This window comes from Myotis lucifugus, unplaced genomic scaffold (genome assembly GCF_000147115.1).
Source record: "Myotis lucifugus unplaced genomic scaffold, Myoluc2.0 scaffold_91, whole genome shotgun sequence".
Classification (NCBI taxonomy): Eukaryota; Metazoa; Chordata; class Mammalia; order Chiroptera; family Vespertilionidae; genus Myotis; species Myotis lucifugus.
Window position 1 is genome coordinate 3,803,043 of NW_005871139.1, and position 26,355 is coordinate 3,829,397.

Below are 26,355 nucleotides of genomic sequence, written 5' to 3' on the forward strand. Positions count from 1 at the left end.
TGCCCCCTCTAGCCCACAGTCTCGCTGCCCTGAGCCTCCCGTGCCGGCCGGCCGGCCGGGCGGACAGGCGAGCGCGCGGGGGGCGCGCAGGGGGCGGGGGGAGTTCCGGTTCCGGTTCTTTGTGCAGCTGCAGCAGCGGCTCCGGGGAAGATGGCGGCCCGGGCGGGTTTCCAGTCTGTGGCTCCGAGCGGCGGGGCCGGAGCCTCAGGAGGGGCGGGCGCGGCGGCTGCCCTGGGCCCGGGCGGGACTCCGGGGCCTCCCGTGCGAATGGGCCCGGCGCCGGGTCAGGGGCTGTACCGCTCCCCGATGCCCGGGGCGGCCTATCCGGTGAGCGGGGCTGGAGGAGGGGCGCGCGGGCCGGGGCGGAGCCGAGCGGGGGTCGGGGAGTGACAGCGGCGGGGCGAGGAGGAGGAGGGGCTCCTGGGAGGACTGGGGCCTCGAGTGAGAGCGGGGGAGGCCGTTAGCTTCTCCACCCTGCTCCCGGGGGCATGGTTTTCCGTGGGGCGGGGTCAGGATGTGGATTCCGGGCGGGTGGAGGGGCCCGACGTGGGCAGCTGAGACCTGGAAGGCATGAGGGCTTAGCCTTAGGGCCACACCACCAGCCCCGGAGAGGAGCTGACAGCACTGTCGGAGCTGGAGATGCCCGGTGTGTCCGATACAAAGTAGACGAGGGGGGATTTGAGTGTAACCTGATTCCTACTTTGGAGCGATATTTTCTTAGGAATCACGACTGGAGCAGAGGAAGCTCCTGTGATTTGCATTTCAAAGGGGCAGAGGGCTCTCCATTGTACTCCGCCCCCTGCGCTCCCCCCCACTGGCCTTGCTTCATTCAAAGAGCCCAAGAATCCCCCCCGTTTCCCTTCTCGGTGGGCTCAGCAGGGGAAGCTATGACATCTCTGGGTCCTCTCCCCTCTGTAGAGACCAGGCATGCTGCCAGGCAGCCGCATGACACCTCAGGGACCTTCCATGGGACCCCCTGGCTATGGGGGGAACCCCTCAGTCCGACCTGGCCTGGCTCAGTCAGGGATGGACCAGTCCCGCAAGAGACCCGCTCCTCAGCAGGTCCAGCAGGTCCAGCAGCAGGCGGTCCAGAATCGAAACCACAAGTAAGATGGCCATGGGGGGCAGGGAGGGACAGGGAGGTGGGGGAGGTGGGGGAGGGAGTATCTGAACCAAGAAATGGCGGTGCTGTGTCAGCAGAATGTGCTTATTCTGGAGGATGCCTCATGTGTTTGTGGGGGGGGTGGGGGGGTGCGGGGGTGGTGGTGAGGGAATGTCTTTGATTTGAGAAAATCTTTGCAGTCCCTTCACTTTACTATAAATGGGGGTGCGGACACTCTGTCTTCGTGTTCTGGTTCGTTCCATCCCAACCTGATAACAGTATTTATCTTGAACAGTGCAAAGAAAAAGAAGATGGCTGACAAAATTCTACCTCAAAGGGTGAGTCCAGGCTGTAGGTCTTCTTGAGGGTGTGGTGAGTTTGAGAATAGAGATGGTCAGCTCTCTATCCACATGATATTTTTCTGTTTCTAAGATTCGTGAACTGGTACCAGAATCCCAGGCCTATATGGATCTCTTGGCTTTTGAAAGGAAACTGGACCAGACTATCATGAGGAAGCGGCTAGATATACAGGAGGCCTTGAAACGTCCCATCAAGGTAACACAGGAGTACACTAGGCAGACAACCAAAGAGAGGACTCGGGAACCTGCAACAGGCTTAGGATGAGAAATCAAACACACAGCACAGCTCTCCTTGGCATTTAAGTTACATCTTTCCCATCTACCTACCAACTGAGACTTACATTAGGAACATAAAAACAAAACAGCAAAAGGGGAGGGATTTTTGATGTCTCTTGCACCAGAAATATACTATACCTTGTCCATGTTTTTGCTACAACTACTCTGACACCCTAGGAACTGGCACCTTGCATGACTTTAACCACCTGGCATCTCAGTATATACATTTGCACTCAGACCAATGGCCTGTACTCCTAGATGGAATCTCTGTCCACCCACCCTAGGTACTGGATAGACACTAAGCCAGTCTGTTAGGAATAATATTGGGGTTTGGGGAGACCCTGTCTTCAACATCAAACCACTGAAGCCCCACCATCAATCCTGTTTCTGCCTTCCTCAGCAAAAACGGAAGCTGCGAATTTTCATTTCTAACACTTTCAATCCGGCTAAGTCAGATGCCGAGGATGGGGAAGGGACGGTGGCTTCCTGGGAGCTTCGGGTAGAAGGACGGCTCCTGGAGGATGTGAGTTCAAGGTCCACCGCGGGTCTGTGTCTAGGGTGGGAGCTGCTGGGAGCAAGCAGTCTTGTCTGGTTGGCAGGAAGCCTGACTGGGGCTCACAGCTCCTGTTGGGAACAGCGGGGGAGGGGTCGCTGTGTTCCCTGTGCTAAAGACAATGGCTCTTTGTGTTGGCTCCCACAGCTTGGCCCTCACTGTGGTGTCATATCGAGAACCTTATTGTCCTGGGATTTGATTTGTTACTACCGTCCTCCTGATGCTACTGGCCATTGAATTTAGCAGTATGTGCAGAGTATTCTGGTGTGTGTGTGTGTGTGTGTGTGTGTGTGTGTGTGTGTGTTTTCAAGTGAGCTTGCACTTAGAATTTGAGGCCATATTTTCCTCTCTGAGTTCTTGAGGTCTTTGATTCCCCTTGTGGCATCTCTATCTTCCCAACATTCACTGGAGACATCTCGCAGTTTAAGTGGAGCAGATTTATCTGACAGGCCCTTGATTGCTTCATGGGGAGCATCAGCTGACAAGTGATAGCCCCCAAACTTCCTACCCAGAAGCTCCTTGGGGAAGCTCACTTTTCCCCTATACTCTCTGGCTCTCTATTTTTAGCTATTCACAGGCAAGCTAATGTGAATGCATTTTTGCAGGAGAACCAGGGTTCAGTGTCAGAGCCTCCTTCTCTTTATAGATCCAGCCCATGTGCTGGTGGTGTCATTCTACCCAAATAAAGCTGCTTTTGTTCTGGCTGTTCATTGCCTGTGATTCATTTCCCCTCTATAGTCAGACTTTTCTCTGTTTAGACTCGCTTTGTTATGTGTAATGGTTTGGCTTAACTTGACAAAGTTAAGTCAGTGACCCTATACATAATATAGGCTGCTTCTTCAGGGTTCTGTTGCTACTGTGACTTGTTTAATACTCACAGACACCTACCTTGCCATTTCCTAAGAGATACTCAAAAGACATTTTTTAAATATATATTTTTATTCCTTTTGGGGGAGGGGGTGGGAGATGGAGAGAGAGACAGAAACATCAATGATGAGAAAGAATCCTTGGTCAGCTGCCTCCCGCATGCCCCCCACTGGGGACCAGGCCTGCAACCCAGGCATGTGCCTTGACCAGGAATCAAACCATGACCTCCTGGTTCATAGTTCGACACTCAACCACTGAGCCACCCCATCAGGCTCAAAAGACATTTTTGAGTTTTCCCATTGCTATTTGGGTCCATTTTTTTTTTTTATGGGACTTTGTCTCAAGGAATTTTTTCTGGGCTTTTCTAACATGACCTTTTGTTTCTCTCCTCTAGTCAGCCTTGTCCAAATATGATGCCACCAAACAAAAGAGGAAGTTCTCTTCCTTTTTTAAATCCTTGGTGATCGAACTGGACAAAGACCTGTATGGGCCAGACAACCATCTGGTAGAAGTGAGTAGTTCTGCCCTCTAGACTTTGACTCTGACTGAAGGATGATGGACTTGGGAGTCAAACTTTAATGTCTAGGGGGAGGGGGAGGTATAAATAAAAAATAAAGACTTACCCAGGGGTACAGTACCACCTTTGTAGTTTGCACATTGACCTCCAGGTGGCACTAGCTGTTGCAGTCTGACTTGTCTCACCTTTTTAATGTTACTATCTTGGTTGTTCCTTCCACTTTCAAGGGAAATTCTAATGGAGGCCTCTTTTACATGCCAGGTTTTTACATGCCACATGTATCTTGCTTATTAACAAGGTTGAGACATAGTTAACCATACATCATTCATACTTTTTCATGGTAGTAGATTCTCTAATTAGGGGGGCTAACTGTTAGGGCTCTGTTCTTTGCTAAGGTTACTGTTATAGATCTGGGACTTCCTTTTGATCCCTGCTCTGTTTAGATTCGCATTCCAAAATTAAGAATTTGTTATTATAATGCCTGATTATGCAATGTTCTGAAAGCCATGTTAGCAACAGTATTCTTTGGGATACAGTCAAAACCAGAATGAGGCAGTCCAACATTCCAAGTGAACTTAACCTGTAGCCCCTTAACCTCAACCATTAAGAGACATGGGAAGGTCTTTACCATCTAATAAGGGAAGTAAGTCATAGAATCAATACAAATTTGTAAATATGCTTAACTAAAGCATGGTGGTGACTAGGAATGTAGACTGTAGAGTCAGACACCCCAGATCTCAAATCGCAGCTCCACTACTTACTGGCTATTTGACCTTAGGCAAGCTTCATTCTTCTAAGCAGTTTTCTCATTTGCAAAATAGGCTGAACTGTGCCTATCTGTTATGGATGTTGTGGGAATTAATGATATAATCCAAGTAAATGTCTTAGAATACTCTCATACATAGTAAGTATTCAGTAAATGATAGTTGTGTTATTTTACCATGCACATGTGTACTATCCATCGTGTAGATAAAATGATCACTGGAAATTTAGGCTAATTTAAACGTGACCCTGAGCAGTAAGAATTAAAAGGTTAATCTAACTAAACAGATAATAATCCCAAAGCCATAAGCAATTAAAAAACAAATAAACTCATGCTATTGCTCTTTTCCAGTAGCCTCAGTAATCAAAGTCACTTCAGTCATTACAGAAGCTCTTCCCTCCCACCCCAGCTCTTCCTCTGGGAGAGCACCCCCTGACATCTTCCTCTCTGTAGTGGCACAGGATGGCTTCCAGGTGAAGCGGCCAGGAGACGTGAATGTCCGGTGTACTGTCCTGCTGATGCTGGATTACCAGGTATGCTATGGTGACGTGAGGGGGTCTGGCTTTCACAGCCACAGCCACATCTCGTTAGCAGTCTGACATTTTTGTTTATTTGTTTTTATTTGGTTGGTTGGTTGGTTAATTCTCACCTGAGGATATTTTCAGGTTGATTTTTAGAGAGAGTGGAAGGGACAGAGAGAAACATCTATCGATTGGTTGCCTCCCACATGAGCCCCAACCAGGGCTAGGGATCGAGCCTACAACCAAGGTATGTGCCCTTGACCAGAATCGAACCCAGGACCCTTCAGTCCACTGGCTGACTCTCTAGCCACTGAGCCAAACCAACTAGGGCAGCAGTCTGACATTTTAAAGTTTAAGTCTAGTTGTGGATAATTACACCAGACTTTAAGTTCCCTAGATACAGGAATAGGGTCTTAGCCATTTTTGAATTTCTCCTAGTGTTTGTCCCAGAGAAAACACTACATTACTACTTGTTGAATGACTTGAATGTATGGTCATGCTAAACACCCCAAAATGCATATAGACCCAGCTCACTCGCTTCATCTCTATGTTCTGCAGCCTCCCCAGTTTAAATTAGATCCTCGCCTGGCTAGGCTCCTGGGCATCCACACCCAGACCCGTCCAGTGATCATTCAAGCACTGTGGCAATATATTAAGACACATAAGCTCCAGGACCCTCATGAGCGGGAGTTTGTCATCTGTGACAAGTACCTCCAGCAGGTAAGAAAGGACCCATTCTTTTGCTAGAGTCCTCCGTAGCCCTAGTTGAACCCAGGATGCCAACTTCTTATCCCCTTCCCCTTTTCCACAGATCTTTGAGTCTCAACGTATGAAGTTTTCAGAGATCCCCCAAAGGCTCCACGCCTTGCTTATGCCACCAGAACCCATCATCATCAACCATGTCATCAGGTAAGCATGTGTATGGGAGGTAGTGGTGTACTGGTGCTGACTTGTACCAATTTGCACAAGCCAACTGTCAAATTTTCAGGAATTTTGCAAGCAGGTTGTTAAACATAGCTGTTATTTAAAATTAAATTATATAAACTTAGAATTAAATATATGATGTTAAAATGAATATTACTCAAAAATTCATCATTTCCTAATTATTTTATTAGTATCTATGTTTTCAAGGTTACTTATGTCTGTTGTGTTTGTCTGGTGGAAGTACTATATAATGATGTGTAACTGCACAGCTCTTCCCAGCTCCTTGATCAGTGATGTAATGTTGGCAGCTTGAAATCAACCATGTTGGGAATATTTAAACCACAGAAATTGACAAATGCTACAAATCAGGGCTTTTTCCCTCTTCTTTGGAGAATCCGTTTTTAGACATTTACCAGTTCATCGCTGATGGGCTACCATCTTTTCTCTGGATGGTAGGGCATTCCAGTCTGACACTCCACCTCCATGACCTCCACCTACTTTTTTTTTTTAAACATTTTATTGATTTTTTACAGAGAGGAAGGGAGAGGGATAGTGAGTTAGAAACATTGATGAGAGAGAAACATCGATCAGCTGCCTCCTGCACACTCCCTACTGGGGATGTGCCTGCAACCAAGGTACATGCCCTTGACTGGAATCGAACCTGGGACCTTTGAGTCCGCAGGCTGACGCTCTATCCACTGAGCCAAACCGGTTAGGGCCCTCCATCTACTTTTTTGTTCAGAAGATGGATAAGCAAGGCATCTTTAGGCACATATAACATGAAGGAAGGTACTTCCTCCTCAAAGCAGCATGTCTCTGTGGTTGGATATAGTCTCTCTGCCTTCTTACCCTTACTCTGTATTAATTCCAATAAAGGCCTTCCTTTCTTTAGACTGTGAACCATCACTCAGCTAGGAGTAACTCCTGTTACCTATACTTTGGGTTAGGAGAAGTTGGTCTGTTCTATATTCCTGTAATTAAAGTTAGAGCACTTTTTTTGTGTGGTGTGTGTTTTATTTGAATTCATTTTCAGGGTCAATTTTAGTTTAACAGGCAGAAAGATAACACAAGATACTACAGTAGTGGTTTTCCTTGTGGAGGAAGAAACCTACTTTTCACTGGATATCTCTTGTACCACTTAAATTTTTACCATTGACTTTTTAAACAAATAAACTTTATTGAGGTTTATACATATACAATAAATTGTACCTGTTCAAAGTATATTTTGATGACTTTGGGGAAATGTGTAATACCCTGTAGCTACCACCACAAGAAAGATCCAGAACACTTCCCATCACACCCAAAAGGAGTTTTGCAATCAACTTCTTTCCCCTCATTCCTGAGCCATCTTTTTGACCCTGTGTAATTAAGTCTTAGGAGACAAGCCCTTTACCAGGCCCCTTTGATTTCCTCCCCAGTGTTGACCCAAATGATCAGAAAAAGACGGCTTGTTATGACATTGATGTGGAAGTGGATGATACTTTGAAGACCCAGATGAATTCTTTTCTACTGTCTACTGCCAGCCAGCAGGAGATTGCTACTCTAGACAACAAGGTGGGTGCTTCTACCTGGGTAGTTTGGGTGCTACCAGCCCTCTATCACAGCTTCTAGGCTGCCTTTTGATTCTTGGTATTCAAAAATGTATTGACACCCAGTATGTGTCAGGCACTGTGCTTGGTGCTGGTTAGAGCCAGACATACATGAGTTCTGATTCTGGCTATACCTTTTAATAGCTTTGAGCCTCAGTTTCTGATGTGAAATAAAGACTATTCATAAGCTTACTGTAAGGATTAAGTTAGACAACTCATGTAGAGGCATGTCATTGTTCCTGGCACATAAAAACAAATAATTGCTGCTACTGTTGTTATTATCTTATTATCTTTAACCTTAATAGACATAGTTCCTACAAGTAAAGCCAAAAAGGAGAACAGGGAGGCTTTCCCAGAAGAGTTGATGCCCCAACGAAATCTTGAAGGACAGAGTGGAAATGAACAGTTGGGGAGAAAAGAGAGTGGTGCTTAGGGTGTAGGAGGCAGAGGACATCCCAGAAAGGGAGCAGAGTGTGTGCAGGTCCAAAGATGAGCCTAGCATTTTCAAGAAGTATGTCCTTTGTGTGCTAGATACAGCTCCAGGTGCCTGTGATGGGACGTTTGGGAAAGGAAACTGGATAGGAAAGTAGAGCATAATCATGAACAAGCTTTCGTGTAGGAAACACCTGTTAATACTTTGTCCTGAAGACTGGAGGGGCTGTTTGCATTTCGAGGCATCACCGGCAGGAAGGTGGAGAGCAGATTTTAAGAGGCAGACTTGGAGGCAGGAAGCCCAGTTAGGAGGCCGATGTGGTAATTCATGTGAGATATGTGGAGGGTCTAAACTGAGGGTACAGACAGTGAGGATGGAAATAAGTAGGCAGATTTGAGATGTGTCCAAGTGGAGTTGAAGGGATTTGGACTCTTTAGATGGGGATCGTGGGGTGAGATGTGAGGGAGAAGGAGGCATTAGGATGACTCCCAGGGTTCTAGTTTGGGTGGGTGGTGGTATTCACTCAGACTGGCAACAGGAGGAGAAGCAAGTGTTGGAGGAAAGGTAGTGAATTTGTTTTACAGAGTTTAAGGTGCAATCCAAGTTGTTGGATTGGTTGGAGTTTAGGAAAAGGACTCTAGTTTGCAGATTGGGGACTCATTACCCTGTCAGTGGTAATGGAAGACAAGTGAGTAGGTGAAATTGCCAGGAAAAGTATGGAGAATAAGAGAAGAAGGCGGAGAAAAAAAATCCATGGACCCTAACTTTGGAGACAGCCCTCTGTACTATTTCTCTACCCATGAGTGTTTTTAGACCCATCTGTGCTGTGGGTTAAGTATTCACCATGTAGCTTCCCCCAGAATGGGCACTGGAGACTAAAAGGAAAACTTCTCTCATATCAGGTTTATAGAGCACAGTGCAAGTTATCTCCTGAGAGAAAGGGGAGGGCCGAGCAGTTGGAGCTCTGGGCAATAGTGTCATTTCTAGGCAGCTCTGTACGAGGTTGGGAGTGGCACCAGGAGATGTCCACACTGTCTTCCATTTAACTTTGCCTTTCCCCATTTTGAAAATGTTATGAGCTTCCTTCTTCCTTTCAGATCCATGAGACAATAGAAACTATCAATCAGCTGAAGACCCAGCGGGAGTTCATGCTGAGCTTTGCCAGAGACCCTCAGGGTTTCATTAATGACTGGCTTCAGTCCCAGTGCCGGGACCTCAAGGTAAAAATACCTAGGAAAGTGGCAAAGGGACTCAGTTCAGTGAGGCACATGTTTGCATGTTTTCTGTGACATCTGGTAGAGGAGCCAGAAGGGTAAGTGAGGGACCAGATTATCTTTAGCACATTCTAGGGTCTGACAGTTGAGTAGGGAAATGGAGGTAGAATCATCAAGTGTTTATCTTGCATTTGCATTTTTTGTTGTCACTGTGCACCATATCATAGGGGATACAGGTGGGAAAAGATCTCTGCTTCAAAGCAGCTTGCATTCGGTTTGGGGAAATTAGGCTGTGATTGGAAAAATAATAAACCATATCAGACATTATTGGATCTCACCAGTATCAGTAAGATAATAAAAAGGAAAAGGGAGATAAGACTCAAATAGCTGGCCCAGGCTTCAAGGAGAATTTGGTATTTCCCAGCGAGGAGAGCAGCAGAGGCCCAGGCAAGAAGGTAGGAAGGAGCACAGAATGTGTGAAATGTTCCCGTAGTTCTCGCCATCCTGTGGTGACTGACTACTCTTCTAGAGGCTGAGCAGAGGAGCAAGGGACCAAGAGTTCCAGAAGGAATCCCTGAGCCAGGCAATGACTTGATGATTGCAGGGGGGACTGTGGGTGTTACATTAGTAGTTTGCTAGGACTGCTGTAGTAAACTACCACAAATTGGTGTAAACAATAGAAATTTATTGTTTCACAGTTCTGAAATCAAGATGGTGTCCGCAGGGGTTGGTTCCTTCGAGGGCTGTGCAGGAGGGTCTGTTCCAGGCCCCTGTGCTAACTGTGGTAGCTTCAGGCAGTACTTGGTGTGCAGATGGTATTCTCCATTTGTCTTCACTTCTTCCTTCTGCACATCTCTGTCTCTGTGTCCAAATTTCTCCTTTTTATACGGATACCAGTTATATTGGATTAGGCCTACCCTAATGATCTCACCTTAACTTGATATCTGCAGAGACCCTATTTCTAAGTAAAGTCAGATTCACAGGTACGGGTGGGTTAGGATTTTGACATCTTTTGGGGGAATACAATTCAGTCTGTATAGGCATAAAGAAAGGAAACAAATCTGTTCTCTCTCTACTCCCTGCCATCTCCCTCAGACCATGACCGATGTGGTGGGCAACCCAGAGGAAGAGCGCCGAGCTGAGTTCTACTTCCAGCCTTGGGCTCAGGAGGCCGTGTGCCGATACTTCTACTCCAAGGTAGGTGCCTGGGCTGCACAGAGAAAAGTGACAAAAGGCAAGGGGTCTGTTCCCTGGCAGGGTCAGTGGTATTAGCTGCCTACTCCTGGTTTGTCTCATCTTCTACTCCTTCCACTTCTACTCCAAGGTGCAGCAGAGACGGCAAGAATTAGAGCAAGCCCTGGGAATCCGAAATACATAGGGCCTCTCCCACAGCCCTGATTTGGCTGCACCGATTCTTTATTTTGGGCCCGTGCTGCCTGCCTCATAGCACCTGCCTTGGTCTTGCTTGGGACCTTCCAGGGGATGCTGTTGGTTGAAGGACAACACCAGAATGGAGAGGGTCTCATATTTCTGTCTTACAAGATACCTATGACCCTCTTCTCCCACCCCATCCCTCCCCACCCCCAGCTTCCCTTTGCCCCACAAAGTTCCCAGGTGCCTCTACCCTCCCCTGGTCTACATAGGACCTCTAGATAGTATTAGAGAGGGAACCTGTAGTGGTAATCAGTGCATTGAATGGATTGGGCCTAAGGCCAGGTGGTCTTCAAGGGGACCAGCAACACTGATTCTGCCCTTCAGAGACCGAGGAGTTGGGAGCCTCATTCCTTTCTCCAAGACTCAGGCCTGGGGGCACTCTATAAGCTAGTTGATCTTGGCTCTCCTGATAACAGAATCCAATGTCCTTCCTTCCCTCCACAGGTTTGGAGCAAACTCTCCCTTCACTTGTTGCCCTCTAGTACTAAAGGAACCCTGGCTCTCAAGCTCCACTGAGGCCCAGGTCAGTCTGCAGTCTCTGGATTGGCCTGCTGTCTCAGTGCTTCTCTTACTCCCTCCTAGGGGGGCCACATCAGTATTGGAGTTTGTTCTTTAATGATTGCTCCCTCCCAGCATACTCCTTGTAGCTGCTCTTTTTAGGACTCCCTCCTTTGCGTCCTAACCCAGGGTATTTGGGTGGGGAATCTTGCCTTTCCCTGTCAGAGCCCCAGGGATCTAACCTGGGCACTGTCATTGCTAGTGGAGGCTGTTCCTTCCTGCTGTTGCTTGGAGGTGTGCTTCATTCATTTACTCCATTCTGCCTCCCCCATCCCTTCATGGAGAAACAGGCCTAAAGTCAAACGGGTAAAAGCCCTGGGCCACCTCTGTCTTCCTGCCCCTTGTCTGCCCAGTTGGCACCTGCTGGTGACTTCTGGGGCACTGAGGAGTGAAAGCGCCTAGGGCTGCAGAAGAGCTCTGAGTTGGGTTTGTGACTCCTTCCTCCCTGCCTCACAGGATGGTGACTCCCCAGCCCCTGCCCTCAAAGCTTCAGGCCCCTCAGGTAGCAGCAGGACCTTGTGATCTTGGCCCCTTGGAACTGAGATGGTTTTGCATCTTTCCATGAGAGCCTCAGATTCTTCCAGGTGTATCACCCCGAGTTAGTATATCCCAGGCTCGCAGACTCAACACAGCAGGGTGGGAGACAGCTGGGCACAGGGGGAATTCCGTTCGCATGGGCTCAACCCACAGAACTGACAAAGCCCCTGCTTCCCACCCCTCCTCAGGCTCCTGCGAGCACATCCCCCAGCCCGGTGTCCCTGCCTGTTCCACATTGGGGACAGAATTCTCTCCCTGTCTTCTTCCTGCTATTATCCTACCCCTCCCTTGAAAGCTCCCCAGTGACACTGGACAACCTGTTCTTGGGGCTGGAACCATGAGAAGGAAGCTCAGCACTCCTACACAGTGTCCCTGTAAAAGATAACTTTTTATTAACTGAATTATGTTTTTTTTCATGGACCAAAATTTTTTTTGTACTGTCCCCTTATCGATGTCACCCAGTTTTAATAAAAGAATCTTCTGAAGGATGGGTCCCCTTACCTACTGAGGGAGAGCTCTTCCCTGAGCTTTTCTCTCCAGTGCCTTTAGCCGTGCGCATGGTGTTTGTGCATTTTGTTTGACAGCTATTTATGGAGCACCTGCTAGGTGCTGGGGATGTGGTAGAAAAAAGGTTTCTACCTGTGGACCTCAGGTCCCCACCTGAGCGCTCACTGTCAGCCCCAGGGGTCCAAGCAGGCCAGAGGCTGGTGGGATTCCTGGGTTCTTCACTGTCTCCAGCTCCCGATGGGAAAGTACTAATAAGACAGTTCTGACATCTCCCTCGTCCTTTTGAGTTCCCAGGGCTCCCATGTGTTGGTTCAAGTGCACGGTCCTTGGGTGCCTGTGATCCCTTAGGCTTAATGAACCTGAGCCGCCTCTAAGGGAGTTCCACTTATCAGGGCTCCTGTCTAGATTGGGGCCAGGGCCTGCACAGCTAAAACTGTTCTCTGTGCCTGCCATTCTTTACAGTCCCGCTTTCACAGCCCTGAATACGATTTCAGTTCCTAAGATCAGCATAGAAAGGCTTGCCGTGTTGTCATCCTCACACTATAGACAACCAACCCCTCACTGACAGAATTTGGAAGATTTTGCTCAGGATTGATGTTCCCATTAGTTTCCAGCATAATGTACCTGCTTCCCAACTGGTGGCTCATTACTTTCCTCCTTTGTGCCATTGTCTTGGTTCTACCCAAAAAGGGGGTTTAGAACATAGGATGAGTGCAAGCACATTCCAAAGCTGGATGGGAACACTTGAGTATTCCGTCTGCAGTCAGACCCACCAAGGATAGAACCACCTCCTAATCCGGAACTTGGGGGTTTATCAAACTTCAGTAGGGAAAGCAGGAATGTGGGTGATAACTTGGAGTGGAAAAAATTTATGTCAAGGACATTGAAATAGCATCTGTTTTTACCCAGGCTAATTACATGTGTAATGAATAACTGATGAACCCTTACTAATTTCAAGCAAATCTACAGTTTGCTCTTGGGATGAGCCTAGTGATACAGATAACTTCTATGACAAGCCGATTCTGGATCTCTGCACACTCTTTATTCCTGTATAAATGAACAAATTCTTTGTCTCCACACTAAAATTACTACAGGAGCATAATGAGATGGAAGAATTTAGGGAAAAACAATGGGGTTATTTTATGCATAAATATCCATTCTTTGGGGTTCCCATCATGTGCTAAGGACAGAAGCATTCTTTCTCTTCCATCACCCATAATCGGTTCTCCCAGCTGGCAGCCTGGCACTGGTGCCTTGTCTCAGAGCCAGTGCAATACTGGAGTGATTTGTGTGAGGCTGGCTCTGAAGAGGTACAACTTTGTTCCTAAGGGAAACAACTACTGACTGTATGTTCTCTCCTATGGGAACTCTGGGCAACCCATAGAACATTGCTTTTTAAAAAAAAAAAAAAAAGTTTTTATTGATTTTTGGAGAGGAGGGGGGAGGGAGATAGAAACATGGATGAGAGAGAAAAATTGATCTCCTGCATGTCCTCTTTTGGGGATCGAGCCTGCAACCTGGGCATGTGCCCTGACCGGAGATTGAACTGTGACCTGGTGCATGGGTTGACGCTCAGTTGAGCCACTCTGGCTGGGCAGGAAACCATTGCTTTTGACCTCATGCCCACTTACCCTTACCCAGTGGTTGCACACAGATTCCCCTCTAGCCCAGTGTTTATCACTATTACCAGCCAACAGTGGCCCCGGGGATTGGAAACACCCACTTAGGAGTCTGCCAGCCCAGGAGGTCAGCACGTGAGCACACAATGGTCTCTGCCCTCTAGGCCAAGGTGCACAGACAGCTGGAGTGTTAGGGCCCGTTACCTCACTCTTCAGATCAGCCTAGAAACCAGAGCTCCCCTTCTTAGTCAAACAGATGGTTGTGGGCGATAACAGAGCCCTGAACTGCTGCAAGAGCTGCTTCCATTCCCCTCCCCTCCAAATCACACCCCACTTACTCAATCACAGCATCTGAGGCCAACAAGCTCTCACAAAGGTCACAGCTCCTCCGATCCAGCCTCCTTTCCCCTTTTCTGGCTTCTGCAAACTAGCCACTAACTGAGGGAGCCGAGTGTGGTGGTTTAAAACCCCAAGAAAGAACTGACGGGTGCTGAGAGCCTCTCAAGGAGAGTGAGCACGCCGGCCCCTTCTTTTCTCTCCTGTCTTCAAGCCCAGAGTCGCAAAAGGACACTTGTGGGCATCAGAGCCTCTCACTCTGACCTTCCCATCCTCCCTTCCTGGAAGGCATTCAGGTGGGGAGGCTGAGGTGAGGAGGCCCACTGGTGAGTCCCTGAGAGGACTACTGTGGGTAACCAGGATGACCTTGTCTGTCAGGGCTCCTGGGGTCTCTTATTCTTGGGCTGGGTTGTCCCCAAGCGCGCCTTTACCTTTTGTGTGGTCTTAGCTTTAAAAGTGGGCCCACACCCACTCACCACAGCCCTGCACTGCAGCCAGTGTGGGGCCAGTGACGTGGTCCCTGTCACTGCTAGAGGACAAAAATGTAGAGCGCTTTTTGGAGTCCTGGGAGGAGGGTATACTAGGCATATACCTTGGAAAAGAAAACATTCCTGTATCTGCTACTAGGGCTGCATATAATACATTCTAGCGCTGCAAGACAGAGGGAGCGATGGGGGCGTCACTTGCTCCTTTATCTGGGCTATTTCTTGGCAGACCGAAATGAGACCGTGGCAGCGGGGTACGGGGGACTGAGCTGGGGCCAAAGGAAGCCTGCCAACACCATCAGCTGGCAAGCCTGAGGAAAAGTGGAGCTTGGTTTGTGCCCCATTCCAGTTCCCCACCTGTCTCTACTCCTTTCTCCCATTTCCCTGGCTCGGCCAGACTGTCTCCCTAGGCGCCTGCCTCCCCTGGAGGGCGGGGCTTGGCTGCACCCACGTGTGGCAGAGTTATATGCTCCTAGCGGAGAGAAGAGCTGGGAGTGTGGAACCAGCTGGCTCAGGCAGAAACGCGGCACCATGGCTGGCAAGAAAGTCTGCATTTTAGGCTCTGGCAACTGGTAAGTGGCTCTGTCGAGGGGTATGGGGAAGAAGGGGGATCCCCCAAGTACCTAGGGGCCTAGGTGGGCAGGAGGCAGACAGTGGGTAGAAAATACCCTCTGATTCCTCTCCCATCCCTGCTGCTCTCTTCTGTGCCTCCCCCCGGAGGACAGATGGTGTCCAAACGCGCCCTGGCCCCTGCCTGGCCCTGGCCCTGCACCTGCTCGTCACAGGAAGGGAGCCTCAAGTGCTCTCTGCTTGAAAGCTGCTTGGGTTTGGGGGTGGGGGTGACAGGAAGGTAAATAACCTGGTGGGCTGCTGTGCTATCCTGAGGTGGAACACTGCCCCCTCCCCTGCCACGACTCCTCCACCACACCCCCACTTCTGTGCTCCCTCTCCTACCAGGGGTTCAGCCATCGCCAAGATTGTGGGTGGCAATGCAGCCAAGCTGGCACACTTTGACCCCCGGGTGACCATGTGGGTGTTCGAGGAAGACGTCGGGGGCCGAAAGCTGACCGAGATCATCAACACACAGCATGAAAACGTCAAATACCTGCCCGGGCACAAGCTTCCCTCCAACGTGGTGAGCCCCGCACCCTCCAAGGGAGGGAGGTCTGCTTGCCTCCTGCTGAAGGGGGACATGTCAGGTGCTACCTGGACTCGGGAAGCGTCTCAGGAAGGCTGCTCCAGGCACCAGGCACTCCTGTGCGCAGCCCCAAACTGCTTCCCTGGGCACTTTCTGGAACAGGAGAACCTGAATGCCCCCTCCCCCGTTTTGGACTCCCAGGCCTTTAAGAGAAGACAAGGAAGTTGGTTTCTGTGGCAACCAAAGACAGGATCTCTGGCTCCCAGTCCTGGGGTTCAGGTAGTGCCTGCCTCAGGCTCTAATCCAGTTACTTATTCACTGGGTCATTAGCAGACTTGGACGATGCTCCTTGGACTTAAGGTCAAATCCACATGGCTCACTCCCCAGAAAAGACAGCAGAAAAATTGGCGCTTTCCCTTCCCAGTTAGGGACCCTAAGGAGCAGGGTGATGAAATTACTTGGCCTCTTCCTCCTGCCAAGCTCAGGTCTCCTTTGGCCTCTAACTGTCCCACAGCCAAAGGCTAGGAGGGTGCTGGGAGGAGGTTTCCAAGTCAAGAGCCCAGGAAAACTGGAGCAGCGAGGAAATGGTGGCTATGGGGGAAGGAATAGAATGTCGTATTCCTCCAAGTTTAGCCCTTCCAGATTCAACCCCCAAACTGGTCTTCTTTTTCCCCCACAAGCCTCACTCTGGTTTTTTAGATCTTCTGAACTGAATGGGGTTTCATAGGGGCTAGGAGAAGTCTATCAGGCCCATGAACACTGGTCACCCCACAGGTGGCTGTCCCAGATGTGGTCCAGGCTGCAGTGGATGCGGACATCCTGATCTTTGTGGTGCCCCATCAGTTCATCAGCAAGATCTGTGATCAGCTCAAGGGCCACCTGAAGGCAAACGCCATCGGGATGTCTCTTATTAAGGTGCCAGGGACACCGTGTGGATGGGGGTGCAGCTAACTGTTGTGGGGCTCAGGGTGGGTAAAGTGGGGAGAAGAGAATATGGCAAAAGTAGGCCAAGAGTTTTCTGGAAAGAGGGAAGGAGTGGCTTTGGGGAGGCTTGAGAAACAGTGAGATGTTGGGGGCCACGGGGAAGGGGAGGTTGGTTGAGGAGTAGACAGAGATGGGTTTGGAGGCAGATGTCCTGGGGAGTTTAGGAGGTGTCCAAAGGATAGCTGGGGGTGTGAGAAGCAGGCTGGTGTGAGGAATGTGAAAGAGAAGTTGGTTTGGAGCAGTGACTGGGATGGAAGTTGTTTGGGGAACTTGAAGTGAGTCGTATAGGAATATGGAGGAGATACATTGCCTTGGAGAGGCAGGCTGATGAGGGGCTGGAGGAGTTTTCAGATGGATTCATTTTCATATGCCATCACCCTCCTTACCACAAGCTTTGGCTGGGTTGGGATGGCAGCAGGACCTTTGGGCAGGGACACTGATGAACAGCGGATTTGGAAAGGATAGGATTTCTAGGTGGGAAGCCCTCAGTGGGCATAAAGAGCACCTGGCCTGACCTCCATCCTGTGCCCAGGGTATAGACGAGGGCCCCAACGGGCTGAAGCTCATCTCTGAAGTGATTGGGGAGCGGCTTGGCATCCCTGTGAATGTGTTGATGGGGGCCAACATTGCCAACGAGGTGGCTGATGAGAAGTTTTGTGAGACAACCATTGGTGAGAGCCCCACCACAACCCACGTACATAAAGCAGCTCCACACTCTCCCTCCCCCAAACCCACTTAGCCATCTTCTCCCCGTAAGGCAGACAAAGGAAGAAGACCCAAGCATCAGAGGTGAGGGAAGGTTGGGACACCCCCAGGGAAAGGGTTTTGGGTCCTGCTTAGGGCAGGTGTGCAAAGAAGAGTCAAGAGTCCTCTGTTAAAGCCTCGCCCTTCTCCATTTTAGGCTGCAAGGACCAGGCCCAGGGACAGCTTCTGAAAGAGCTAATGCAGACACCCAATTTCCGCATCACGGTGGTGCAAGAGGTGGACACAGTAGAGATCTGTGGGGCCTTAAAGGTGAGAGGGATGTAGCAGCTAGGGGGTGGGGAGAAGACCCTGAAAGAGGGCCTGGCTTAGCTATACATGGTTACTGGTACTCCAGGCCCTCACTCATAGGCAGTTGCTCCCATTCCCCACCAAATCCCATACACATAGGAAGAACTGCAGGAGCAAAGCCAGCATCATTTAGGCCTGCTGATTATTCATCATCGGACAGGGGACCCCCTTCTTCCTTTCTCCCTATAGCCTCTTGTGGGACATCCCTGTCACTGGCTCCAGGGGGTGGTCCAAGGAGAAGAGGAGATGCTCTGGGGGAGCACTCAGGCTAATGGGAGAACAGATGTCCAGAACACCCAGACAGACTGATGGCTAGAACTCTGGACCTAGACAGAGCTGTGGATACCAGGGATGTCATGGATGGGGGAGCCAGCTGGATGGAAGACTGATTTTCAGTAAATGTCCTCAAGGATGAAGGATGGAGCAGAGCTGGGGAGCCAGGAAGCATAAGCCCAGGCTAGAAGAGATACAGCAAGTGGGAAAGCCACGAGGTGGAACTAGCCGCGGAGCCACCCACTATATTTCACTTGTTCAGTGGGCATGTCATGGCTGATGGAAGCAGCATGAGGCAGGTGGTGAGGGCTGTAAGTGGGGCCTGCAGAAGGGGATCCTTTCTCATCTATGACCTCCATTCTCCAAAGAATGTAGTGGCCGTGGGGGCTGGCTTCTGCGATGGGCTGGGCTTTGGCGACAACACCAAGGCAGCGGTGATCCGACTGGGCCTCATGGAGATGATCGCCTTCGCCAAGCTCTTCTGCAAGGGCCCTGTGTCCTCTGCCACCTTCTTGGAGAGCTGTGGTGTCGCTGACCTCATCACTACCTGCTACGGAGGGCGGAACCGCAAGGTGGCCGAGGCCTTTGCCCACACAGGAAAGGTGGGCACCGGGGAGAATGGAGAACAGAGGGTGTGCCTTAGAGGTGTCAAGGTAGAGGAACCTGGCTTGAGGTGTCTCTTGAGCACAAACATTAAGCTGTTGTAAACATTGCTAGCCTTGCTTTCCTCTATGACCTTCCACCTCTCATCAGAACCCCCGACTCTCAACCTCACACTGACAATCCTCCTCTCCCATTTCCATCCACCTGTCCTGTTTTCTTCACAGTCCATTGAGCAGCTGGAGAAAGAGATGCTGAATGGGCAGAAGCTACAGGGGCCCCAGACAGCCCGGGAGCTACACAGCATCCTCCGACAAAAGGGCATGCTAGATAAGTAAGTGTCTGCCACAGCCCCACTGGTGGAGGGAACCACAGCCAGAAGTGCTCTCCCTATTCTTCATCTTCTTGAACCCTCCTCAATCTGTGAAGTGGGCAGAGAGGGAAATGTTATCTCATGTTAACGGACACAGAGACCAGAGCTTGGAAAGAGTCTGGATGCCCACTGTCCCCCAACTAGGAGTTCATGGTCTTTGAACTCCTTCCAGTCTAGTGATCTTTATACCACACTGCTTCGACCCCTCTGCATAGCCTCCCTCGATTCTCTCCTCATTCTCTGCTATGGGGGTTGGAACTCTGGGGCAGCAGGAATAAGCTCACCTGATTGTCCTGTTTTTCTGTCTATCATCCCGAGTCTAAGCTGCTCACCTAAAGCCAACCCTCTGTCCCTGAATACTGTCCTGGGTGCTGAGGTGTGAGGACAGTCTCTATGTCAAGGTGTTGCTTTATGTAAAGCACAAAGACAAGAGGGGGTGATGGGCTGATCAGAGCAGAGCTCTGTTGGCCGAGAAAGAATCCTGGAATAAGAGAATGAAACAGGCTCAAAGGATCAGCTCATGGCTGGTCAGAGTCAGCCTCCTGGTAAAGCAAACAGCCTGGGCAAGAGGATGAGAAGAAGGAAACCGGCATTTATGAAGCACCTTCATAGAAAACATACTCACTTCAGTGCTTCTCACATTGGCCCCATTTTACAGTTGATGATACCGAGGCTCACAGAGGTTAAGTGGTTTGTCCACTTGGATCAAAACAATTTCAGGGAATCATGTTGGCCAGTTCAATATGATAGGGAGCAAGGCAATTAACAACCTGACCCTAAAACCCAGAGCTAGGAAGTTCAAATTCTCAGCAACTGGAAATTGAGAGCCAGAGTCTACCTGAACTCCAAGGTGGGAGAGTAGGAGAGTAGAGGGTTAGGAGGGGATGGGGAGTGGGGGTTAGAGGATGTACAAGGAGGCTAAGCTGGGTCTCTCCCTCCCCATTCCAGGTTCCCTCTGTTCATGGCTGTGTACAGAATATGCTACGAGAGCCAGCCCGTGGGTGAATTCATCCGCTGCCTGCAGAATCATCCAGAACATCTGTGAGCAGGGCTGTGGCCCAGGCCAGGCAGTTTCGTTACCCCAGTGGAGACAGGCAGAAGCTTGTGTACCTGGCCACCGAGATATTTGGGACCCCCCACAGAGCAGCCTCTTCTCAGCTTTTCACCCGACAGGAAGTTGTAGGGCCCAGCGACCTGTCTGGAGACCCTGAACCACCAAGCAGCCTGCAGCCTCTTGCCACATCTCAGCAGAAATGGAGATGCCTCGATCCTCTCCAGATGTGGCACTTTCTCCCTGTCCTCTGGGAAGGCCCAGTGCTGCCTACTTTGGGTGTGTGGTGCAGGGAGAAGGAAGTAAGGCAATAGGTGCCCCCTGCTGCTTCACACAGAACAGGAGTCCTGTCCCCAAGCCCAGTTAAGTAGCTAAAGAACTATCTCAGCCACAAGAGGGATGAGGCAAGGGCTGTCAGAGAGGGGTCTGGGCTTTTGAGCTGACATAGGGACTCCTTTGCTCTGTCTGACCTCTGCCAGGCCCTGCACAGCATCAATGGATCTCAGTGTTTGTTAACAAAATACAAAGATCTCAACCCCCTTCTAGCTTCTCCTAGCAACATCTGCGTCCTCAGAAACCTCTGGTCATTCCCTTTCCCCTCCCCCAGGCTGCCCTGGCACCACAGTGGCTACCAGGCTGGCATCTCTGGCCCTGGGGCTTGTCATTCTCCCCATGGACTTCCTGGTTCCTAGTTTTTTTGCCAGCTCCTCCCCACAGTGCGTGACCTTTCCAAGTCTTCCCTCCCGCTCCCCGCCAGCACCCTCTTTGAGGAGCAAGAACTTAATCTGTTGACAGAGCTGCACCTTTCCACAGCAGGCTCAGATCTCTGCTCCCTGTGACCTTTGCATTTGCCCTGCCTCCCTTCTCAGGAGCTCTAGTGACAGGGGAGGTTTCAGCTGGGTTCCTCCTGCTACCTCCTCAGGACATCCTTGGCTCCACCCCTTTCCTTCTCCCAAAGCCTGAGCCAGGTGGCCAGAGAGTGGCCCAAAGCTGATCAGGGGTAGGGAAGGGTGACCATGCCCCATGTTGGTGGATCCTGACATTCCAAGGCCAGCCCTCTGTCATCTGATATACACACCTTCTCACAGGTATGTATCAGCACTCTAAGAGCTAGGAAACGAGGAGGAAAAGAATGAAAAGCACCCTACCCCTAAAGCAGTGGTTTTCAACCTTTTCATTTCATGGCACACATAAACGAATGACTAAAATTCTGTGGCACACGAAAATATATATTTTTTGCCAATCTGAAAGAAAAAAAAGGTAGTTTTGAATCATTCACACTGGACGACTATTGTTGTGTTGGCTGTTGTCAGATTTTTATTTGACAACTTCAGGGAAAAGAGGTCAGTGGCCCTGACTAAATAGTCAGGTATTGCATGTTTTTAAAAAGTCCTTGCAGCACACCGGCCGCCTGGGTAAGGGAAGAACAGGAAGGGAGGAGGGGAGGAGTGTGCTTGACACTGGCCTGGCTCCAGGACGGGTGGCAGCAGGGAATGTCCAGGTCAGCAGCCTAGGCTCCTGGCTATAAATAGCCCCCGAGGGCCCAAGATGCTCCTAGAGTCCAGCAGAGGGTCTCAGCTTCCTGTGTGGCAGCACCTGGCACATAACTAGCGCTGGCAGCACCGTGTTAACTCTCTTATTCCCGGCCTAACCAGCGAGGCAGGCTCCTCTCAGTGCCCAGCTGCTGAGATTTCACGTTCTTCCCAGTGAAAAAAAGACCCCAGATCTGGCCGGCCCAGTGAGGGGCACTGGCTGAACACAGGAGGTCAAAGGGCGGGCAGACCGACCGTCCCCTGCCTCAGCAGCTGCCACCTGAGAGTCAAACACTTTTGCCTGCTGTGGTTCCCTCCACAGTTACTGAATCCAAGGCCTTCAAATCAGGCCTATTTGTCTACCCAATAAAGTGTGGTTTTTCCAGAAACGAGTTGGGGAAGGTGCTTCAGTGCATTGTGGTAGTTTGTATGTTTTCATTTATTCCGCAAGGAAAAGGGAAAAAAGACAGCCCTCCTTGCCCAGCTGGCTGGTCAGTGGTGAGCATCGACCTATGAACGAGGGGGTCAGGGCTCGATAGGGCACGTGCCGGGGTTGCGGGCCCAGTCGGGGGCGTGCAGGAGGCCACCAATAATGATGATTCTCCCTCATTATTGATGTTTCTATCTCTTTCTTCCTCACCTTTCCTCTCTGAACTCAATAAAAATACATTTTAAAAAAAGAGGAAAGCCCTCCTCGATATTCCCAGCTGCTCCCTGCCCCCAGCAGTGCCCGCCCAGTTCTCCTGCCCCGAGGGGCACCCTCTCCTCCCCTCCCAGAGCGCCTTTGGGACTTCATCGCGCCCGGCGAGCAGAGAGGTCACCTGCGGAGGCCACACGGGGCAGAAACAGTCCTCGTGCCCACTCGCTGGCCCTGGCCGGACTCGCGGCCTCCTCGGGGCCCAGGCCTCACGGTGCGGGTCGGTTTCCTACCTGCGCTTGGCCACCGGGTAGAGGGCAGCTCCAGGCTCGAGGGGGCGCGAGGTTCAGCTCCGGAGGGCGGACCCGGGGGAACCCCCCTCGCTACCGCAGACTTCACTGCGCCGTAGGCTGGGGATTGGCTGACTGACTGAGCCCGCGGGAAAGACCGTCTTTTCTTTCGTGGCTGAGTCTCCTAAAAGTTCCAGTTCCAGAGTCTGAGTGACCAAAGACCCTCTCTCATGGGGAATGACTACAAGCCCCAGAATCCAATGGGCCTCTCGGAAAGGGAGGCTCGTCTGAGGATGCGTAGTAAGCGTGGCCGGGCCGGAAGCCGGAAGTTCAAGGACGGCACCCAGCCTGGGCCGCGGGCGGCGCGGGCTCCCGCCTCAGTGTCCGGCACGCGGTGCGCACTCTCTGCGTTGGGAGTCGTATCCTAGAGGGTAATTGGGTGGGTAGGCGGGCGGGTGGAAGGGAGGGAGGAAAGGTGGCTTTCCTGACCAAGAGCACCTCAGTGTCTAGGGTTGTTCCTGGGCCGCCACCCTTGTGTCGGGTGCTGCGTCAGGCTGCGCGCTCTGTGCTGGCGAGACGCGGGCAGTGGAGGCCTCGGTTGGACGGGAGGGAGCTGCAACACCCAGGTACGCCGTCTGCTGGGGCGAGCTGAGGCGCGCCAGTTCGGCCGGCCTGTGCTGACCGCATCCTCCGTGCCCTTGAAGTCACCGGTGTATCCTGCACCGCGGACGAGGCGATTTGCACTGCGTCCAGCCCAACAAGCTCCTTGCAGCTGTAGGTCCTGCCAAACCTTGACTCCAGCGGGGCTCTTGGCCCTCCCCGCTCCGACTCCAGTAGCTCTGACCTTGGGGGGTCAGCGTTCCTGGCCCTGCTGGGGTCCTGGCTAAGAATTTGCTTTTTACTTAACGACTTCCAGTTCAGTGCACTAAATTTTTACTTGAGGTTTACCTGTGACCTAGTCATCTATTCCCATCTGACCAGCCTTCAAGGCACATAACTTTGCAGTTGTGGTTCCCAACTTTCATTCTGGCCCAATGCACCTGAAAAATGCAGGACTTGATGCAGCAGAGACTTTCAAGCAGGAAGAGGGATATAGTTAAATGAAAAAGCCCCCCAGAAATATCTGGCATGTTCTTCCTACTTTCTTTCCCTAATGATTTTGCTTCTTCAAACTGGTGTTTCCTTGGCCTCTCTCTGGTCTTATCCTCTGCTTTGGTGTCACTTGTTACCTCCCAGGAGCTGTCCCGATTTGCATATCCATCTGCCTGATAGACATCACCACCTGAATATTGTGCTGAGCGTCTTAATTTTAAGGTGTCCAAAACCCAGCTCATGATCTTCTTGACTGACAGTGCGACCACCACCCTGGTGCACACACCTGTTTCTTCTTCTTATTTGTTAACAGTTTCCTAACTTGGAGATATTTTCAGCTTTGCCCTAATCCATTCAGTTAATAAATCTTCTTGAACTTCTGCATCTGTCTTCTTTTCTACATCCTGTCTTAGCTCAGGGTATGCGAAGAGTTTTTTAAAATTTGAAAATAGGAACAATCTTAGGTTGGATTAGACAAGAGAAGGAAGTGAGATTGTAGATACCAAAATCATGTCTATTAAGTCTTCTGTCACTCTTTTAGCCAAGCTGTACCATCTTGTTTCTTGGCTAGTGAATGCTTCCAGCCTTCTTCCTTCAGCTCCTCAAAGTGGTTAGCATCTGGCCAGGGTTATGGGGAATATGAGGGGAAAGAAGAAGTAAGAGGGAGGTTGAAGGTCTGCAAGTCTCTTAATATTCTGCTCTCCGTGTGTGTTTTCTTCAGTCTCACAGCTTGCGGTCCTTTCGAAGCTCAGATAACCTCATCTTGAGATTGTGCCATTTGGTTTTCTTCCTCTGACCTTATTGAGAGTCATTTGGAATTATAATTCAAGGAAGCTATGCCTCAGCTCAGCTTGGGGTCCACCTTCAAGGACTGGCTCTAAGGAAATGTTCAGCCCCTAGAACTCACTCGGAGAAGCACTTATATCTCACCCTACTCCTGACTCCCTAAGCCAGCTAATCCTGAGCTTTTTCTTCTTCCAAATTCTTGACTTTTAAGAAATGTATTCTCACTCATTTCAGCTAGTCTTTTAATTTCAGTTCCCTCAACAAAGAGGAGTTTAAGAACACATTCATAGTCCCAAACTGAGGAACGTTTTGTTCAGGATGAGAGATTGTCATGCTAGACTTTCTCTTGTTCTCTAGCTCAGAATATCCAGGGAATGGTTAAATTAGAAGTAATTTATCTCATGCAAATGTGAGTTAACAATTTGCTGGGGACTCCGTTTCTTTTTAGCCATTGGGATAGGTGCTTTGTGTTGTGTTTGGAACTTAGAATTAATGCTGTGGAAGGTTGGCACTATTTCAGGAATATTATGGCTTAAACAGATGCTTGAGGTCTAACCTGGGAACCTAACCACCGTGAATAAGATTGTTTTTATGGGAAAATAAATTGGATATTGCCTAGAAGGTTCCCATTTGATCTCCTACAGAGAATAATTTACTGCTAATGTTTAATCCCTGGCTACCTCCATTAATTGCCCGTTAGTCAGAAAAACTGATGCATGCTTAATGTACCAGTTAACATTTCTGGGTGGTCCGTACCAGTCACTTCTTTCCAAAAATATGGAGGGTGAGGTGTTAGCTGTGATGTCACTCAGATTCACCTGGTTCCAGCTGTGTGTCTGTGTCTCATGTAGATTTTATTTGCCCTTTTGAAACTTAGAATTCCCAAACGTTGTCTTCCATTGTAAGACTCTGCATCCATGTAGGGGCCATTCAATAGAGTAGACAGACTAAGCAGGGTGCACAAGTTATGGAATGGCTTTAAACAGGGAAGTGGGCTGGGCACATGAGACCTATCCTGGTGTCTAAATTCAGTCTTTCTTTGTAGGGGACGACATGCCAACTGCCAAGCAACTAGCTGACATTGGCTACAAGACTTTCTCCACCTCCATGATGCTCCTTACTGTGTATGGGGGCTACCTCTGCAGTGTTCGAGCCTACCACTTTTTCCAGCGGCGCAGCTCCCGGCGCCAGGCTGCAGAAGAACAGAAGACCTCAGGAGTCCTGTAGAACTGGGGGGCTCTTTTCCTTGACCAGAGAGGCCTGAGGCATGCTGTGGAAAGAGCTCACCTACAATCACCCAAATCAAGAGAACCAGGGCCTTAATGGTTTTCAAGTCCTGCTGGGGATAAGTGCCCATGTTTTCTCTGGAACTGCCAGTTTAAGGAGGCTGTCAAATTGTAGCAGGAATTGGGACAGAGGGAGGCACATGCACAGGCATTAAATATTTTGTCATGTGTCTGTGTCTTCGTGTTTTTGTTTATTTAAATAGGCTACAGACCACAGAGGTGGGCCCTTCATAGACTGGATTTCCACGATCTTGAGCTCTTAATACCCGTGAAGTGGGTATTATACAGTTTTAGGAGTATATATCAACTTTCATGACCTCAGAGAAATGACTGTCCTAGCAGCTGTAGAAATCCCCCCAAAATTCGACTGAAGACCAGAGCTCTTTGGTCAATGACCATTTCTGCACCAATTACTGTGTCCAGGTAATGGGATACTCTGGCCAGCATTTAAGGAAGGCAGAGGCCCTTGTAATTGCACCAAGTGGAGGAGGCTCAATTCCCAAAAGGAAGGGTTGTTGGGCAGCCTATAGTAATATAGTTCACCTCCTTAAGCTCATTGGGTGTAGTGTTAGCATAAGGGTCGATTTCTCACTGTTCCACTGTACAGGAAATCAAACCTGCAGGTCTTATTACAGAGCTGTGAAGAGGATTTGAAAGAAAACTGTA

The 26,355-nt window shown here is 49.9% G+C and overlaps 2 protein-coding genes across 3 annotated transcripts; both read left to right on the top strand.

Moving 5' to 3' along the window:
• Positions 1-12,133, top strand: SMARCD1 (SWI/SNF related, matrix associated, actin dependent regulator of chromatin, subfamily d, member 1). Its single transcript, XM_006091542.3, has 13 exons — positions 1-327; positions 919-1,106; positions 1,398-1,440; positions 1,535-1,657; positions 2,138-2,260; positions 3,552-3,675; positions 4,891-4,970; positions 5,517-5,678; positions 5,770-5,867; positions 7,301-7,436; positions 9,002-9,124; positions 10,214-10,315; positions 10,443-12,133. Exons 1-13 carry the CDS (start codon positions 151-153, stop codon positions 10,494-10,496), a joined length of 1,533 nt encoding a protein of 510 aa, XP_006091604.1. The 5' UTR covers positions 1-150; the 3' UTR covers positions 10,497-12,133.
• Positions 10,949-25,859, top strand: GPD1 (glycerol-3-phosphate dehydrogenase 1). 2 transcript variants are annotated; one of them, XM_023756349.1, is made up of 11 exons: positions 10,949-11,075; positions 14,992-15,166; positions 15,552-15,729; positions 16,507-16,647; positions 17,249-17,387; positions 17,478-17,505; positions 17,618-17,730; positions 18,418-18,644; positions 18,870-18,976; positions 19,964-20,056; positions 25,449-25,859. In XM_023756349.1, the coding sequence occupies exons 2-11, from the start codon at positions 15,126-15,128 to the stop codon at positions 25,480-25,482; spliced, it is 1,101 nt and encodes a 366-aa protein (XP_023612117.1). In that variant the 5' UTR covers positions 10,949-11,075; positions 14,992-15,125; the 3' UTR covers positions 25,483-25,859. The 2 variants fall into 2 exon arrangements, with proteins under 2 accessions (XP_023612117.1, XP_006091606.2); XM_006091544.3 differs by lacking the exon at positions 17,478-17,505 and having other exon boundaries at positions 18,411-18,644.
• The last annotated feature ends 496 nt before the right edge of the window (positions 25,860-26,355 follow it).

Excerpts from the sequence above, each read along its gene's own strand:
- SMARCD1 (XM_006091542.3), top strand. The coding sequence starts at position 151 with ATGGCGGCCCGGGCGGGTTTCCAGTCTGTGGCTCCGAGCGGCGGGGCC. Across the intron at positions 1,658-2,137 it reads CCTTGAAACGTCCCATCAAG|CAAAAACGGAAGCTGCGAAT; the intron begins GTAACACAGGAG and ends TGCCTTCCTCAG. Across the intron at positions 3,676-4,890 it reads CCATCTGGTAGAAGTGAGTA|TGGCACAGGATGGCTTCCAG; the intron begins GTTCTGCCCTCT and ends TCCTCTCTGTAG.
- GPD1 (XM_023756349.1), top strand. The coding sequence starts at position 15,126 with ATGGCTGGCAAGAAAGTCTGCATTTTAGGCTCTGGCAACTG. Across the intron at positions 17,731-18,417 it reads AGATCTGTGGGGCCTTAAAG|TGGCCGTGGGGGCTGGCTTC; the intron begins GTGAGAGGGATG and ends CAAAGAATGTAG. Across the intron at positions 20,057-25,448 it reads CAGAATCATCCAGAACATCT|GGGACGACATGCCAACTGCC; the intron begins GTGAGCAGGGCT and ends CTTTCTTTGTAG.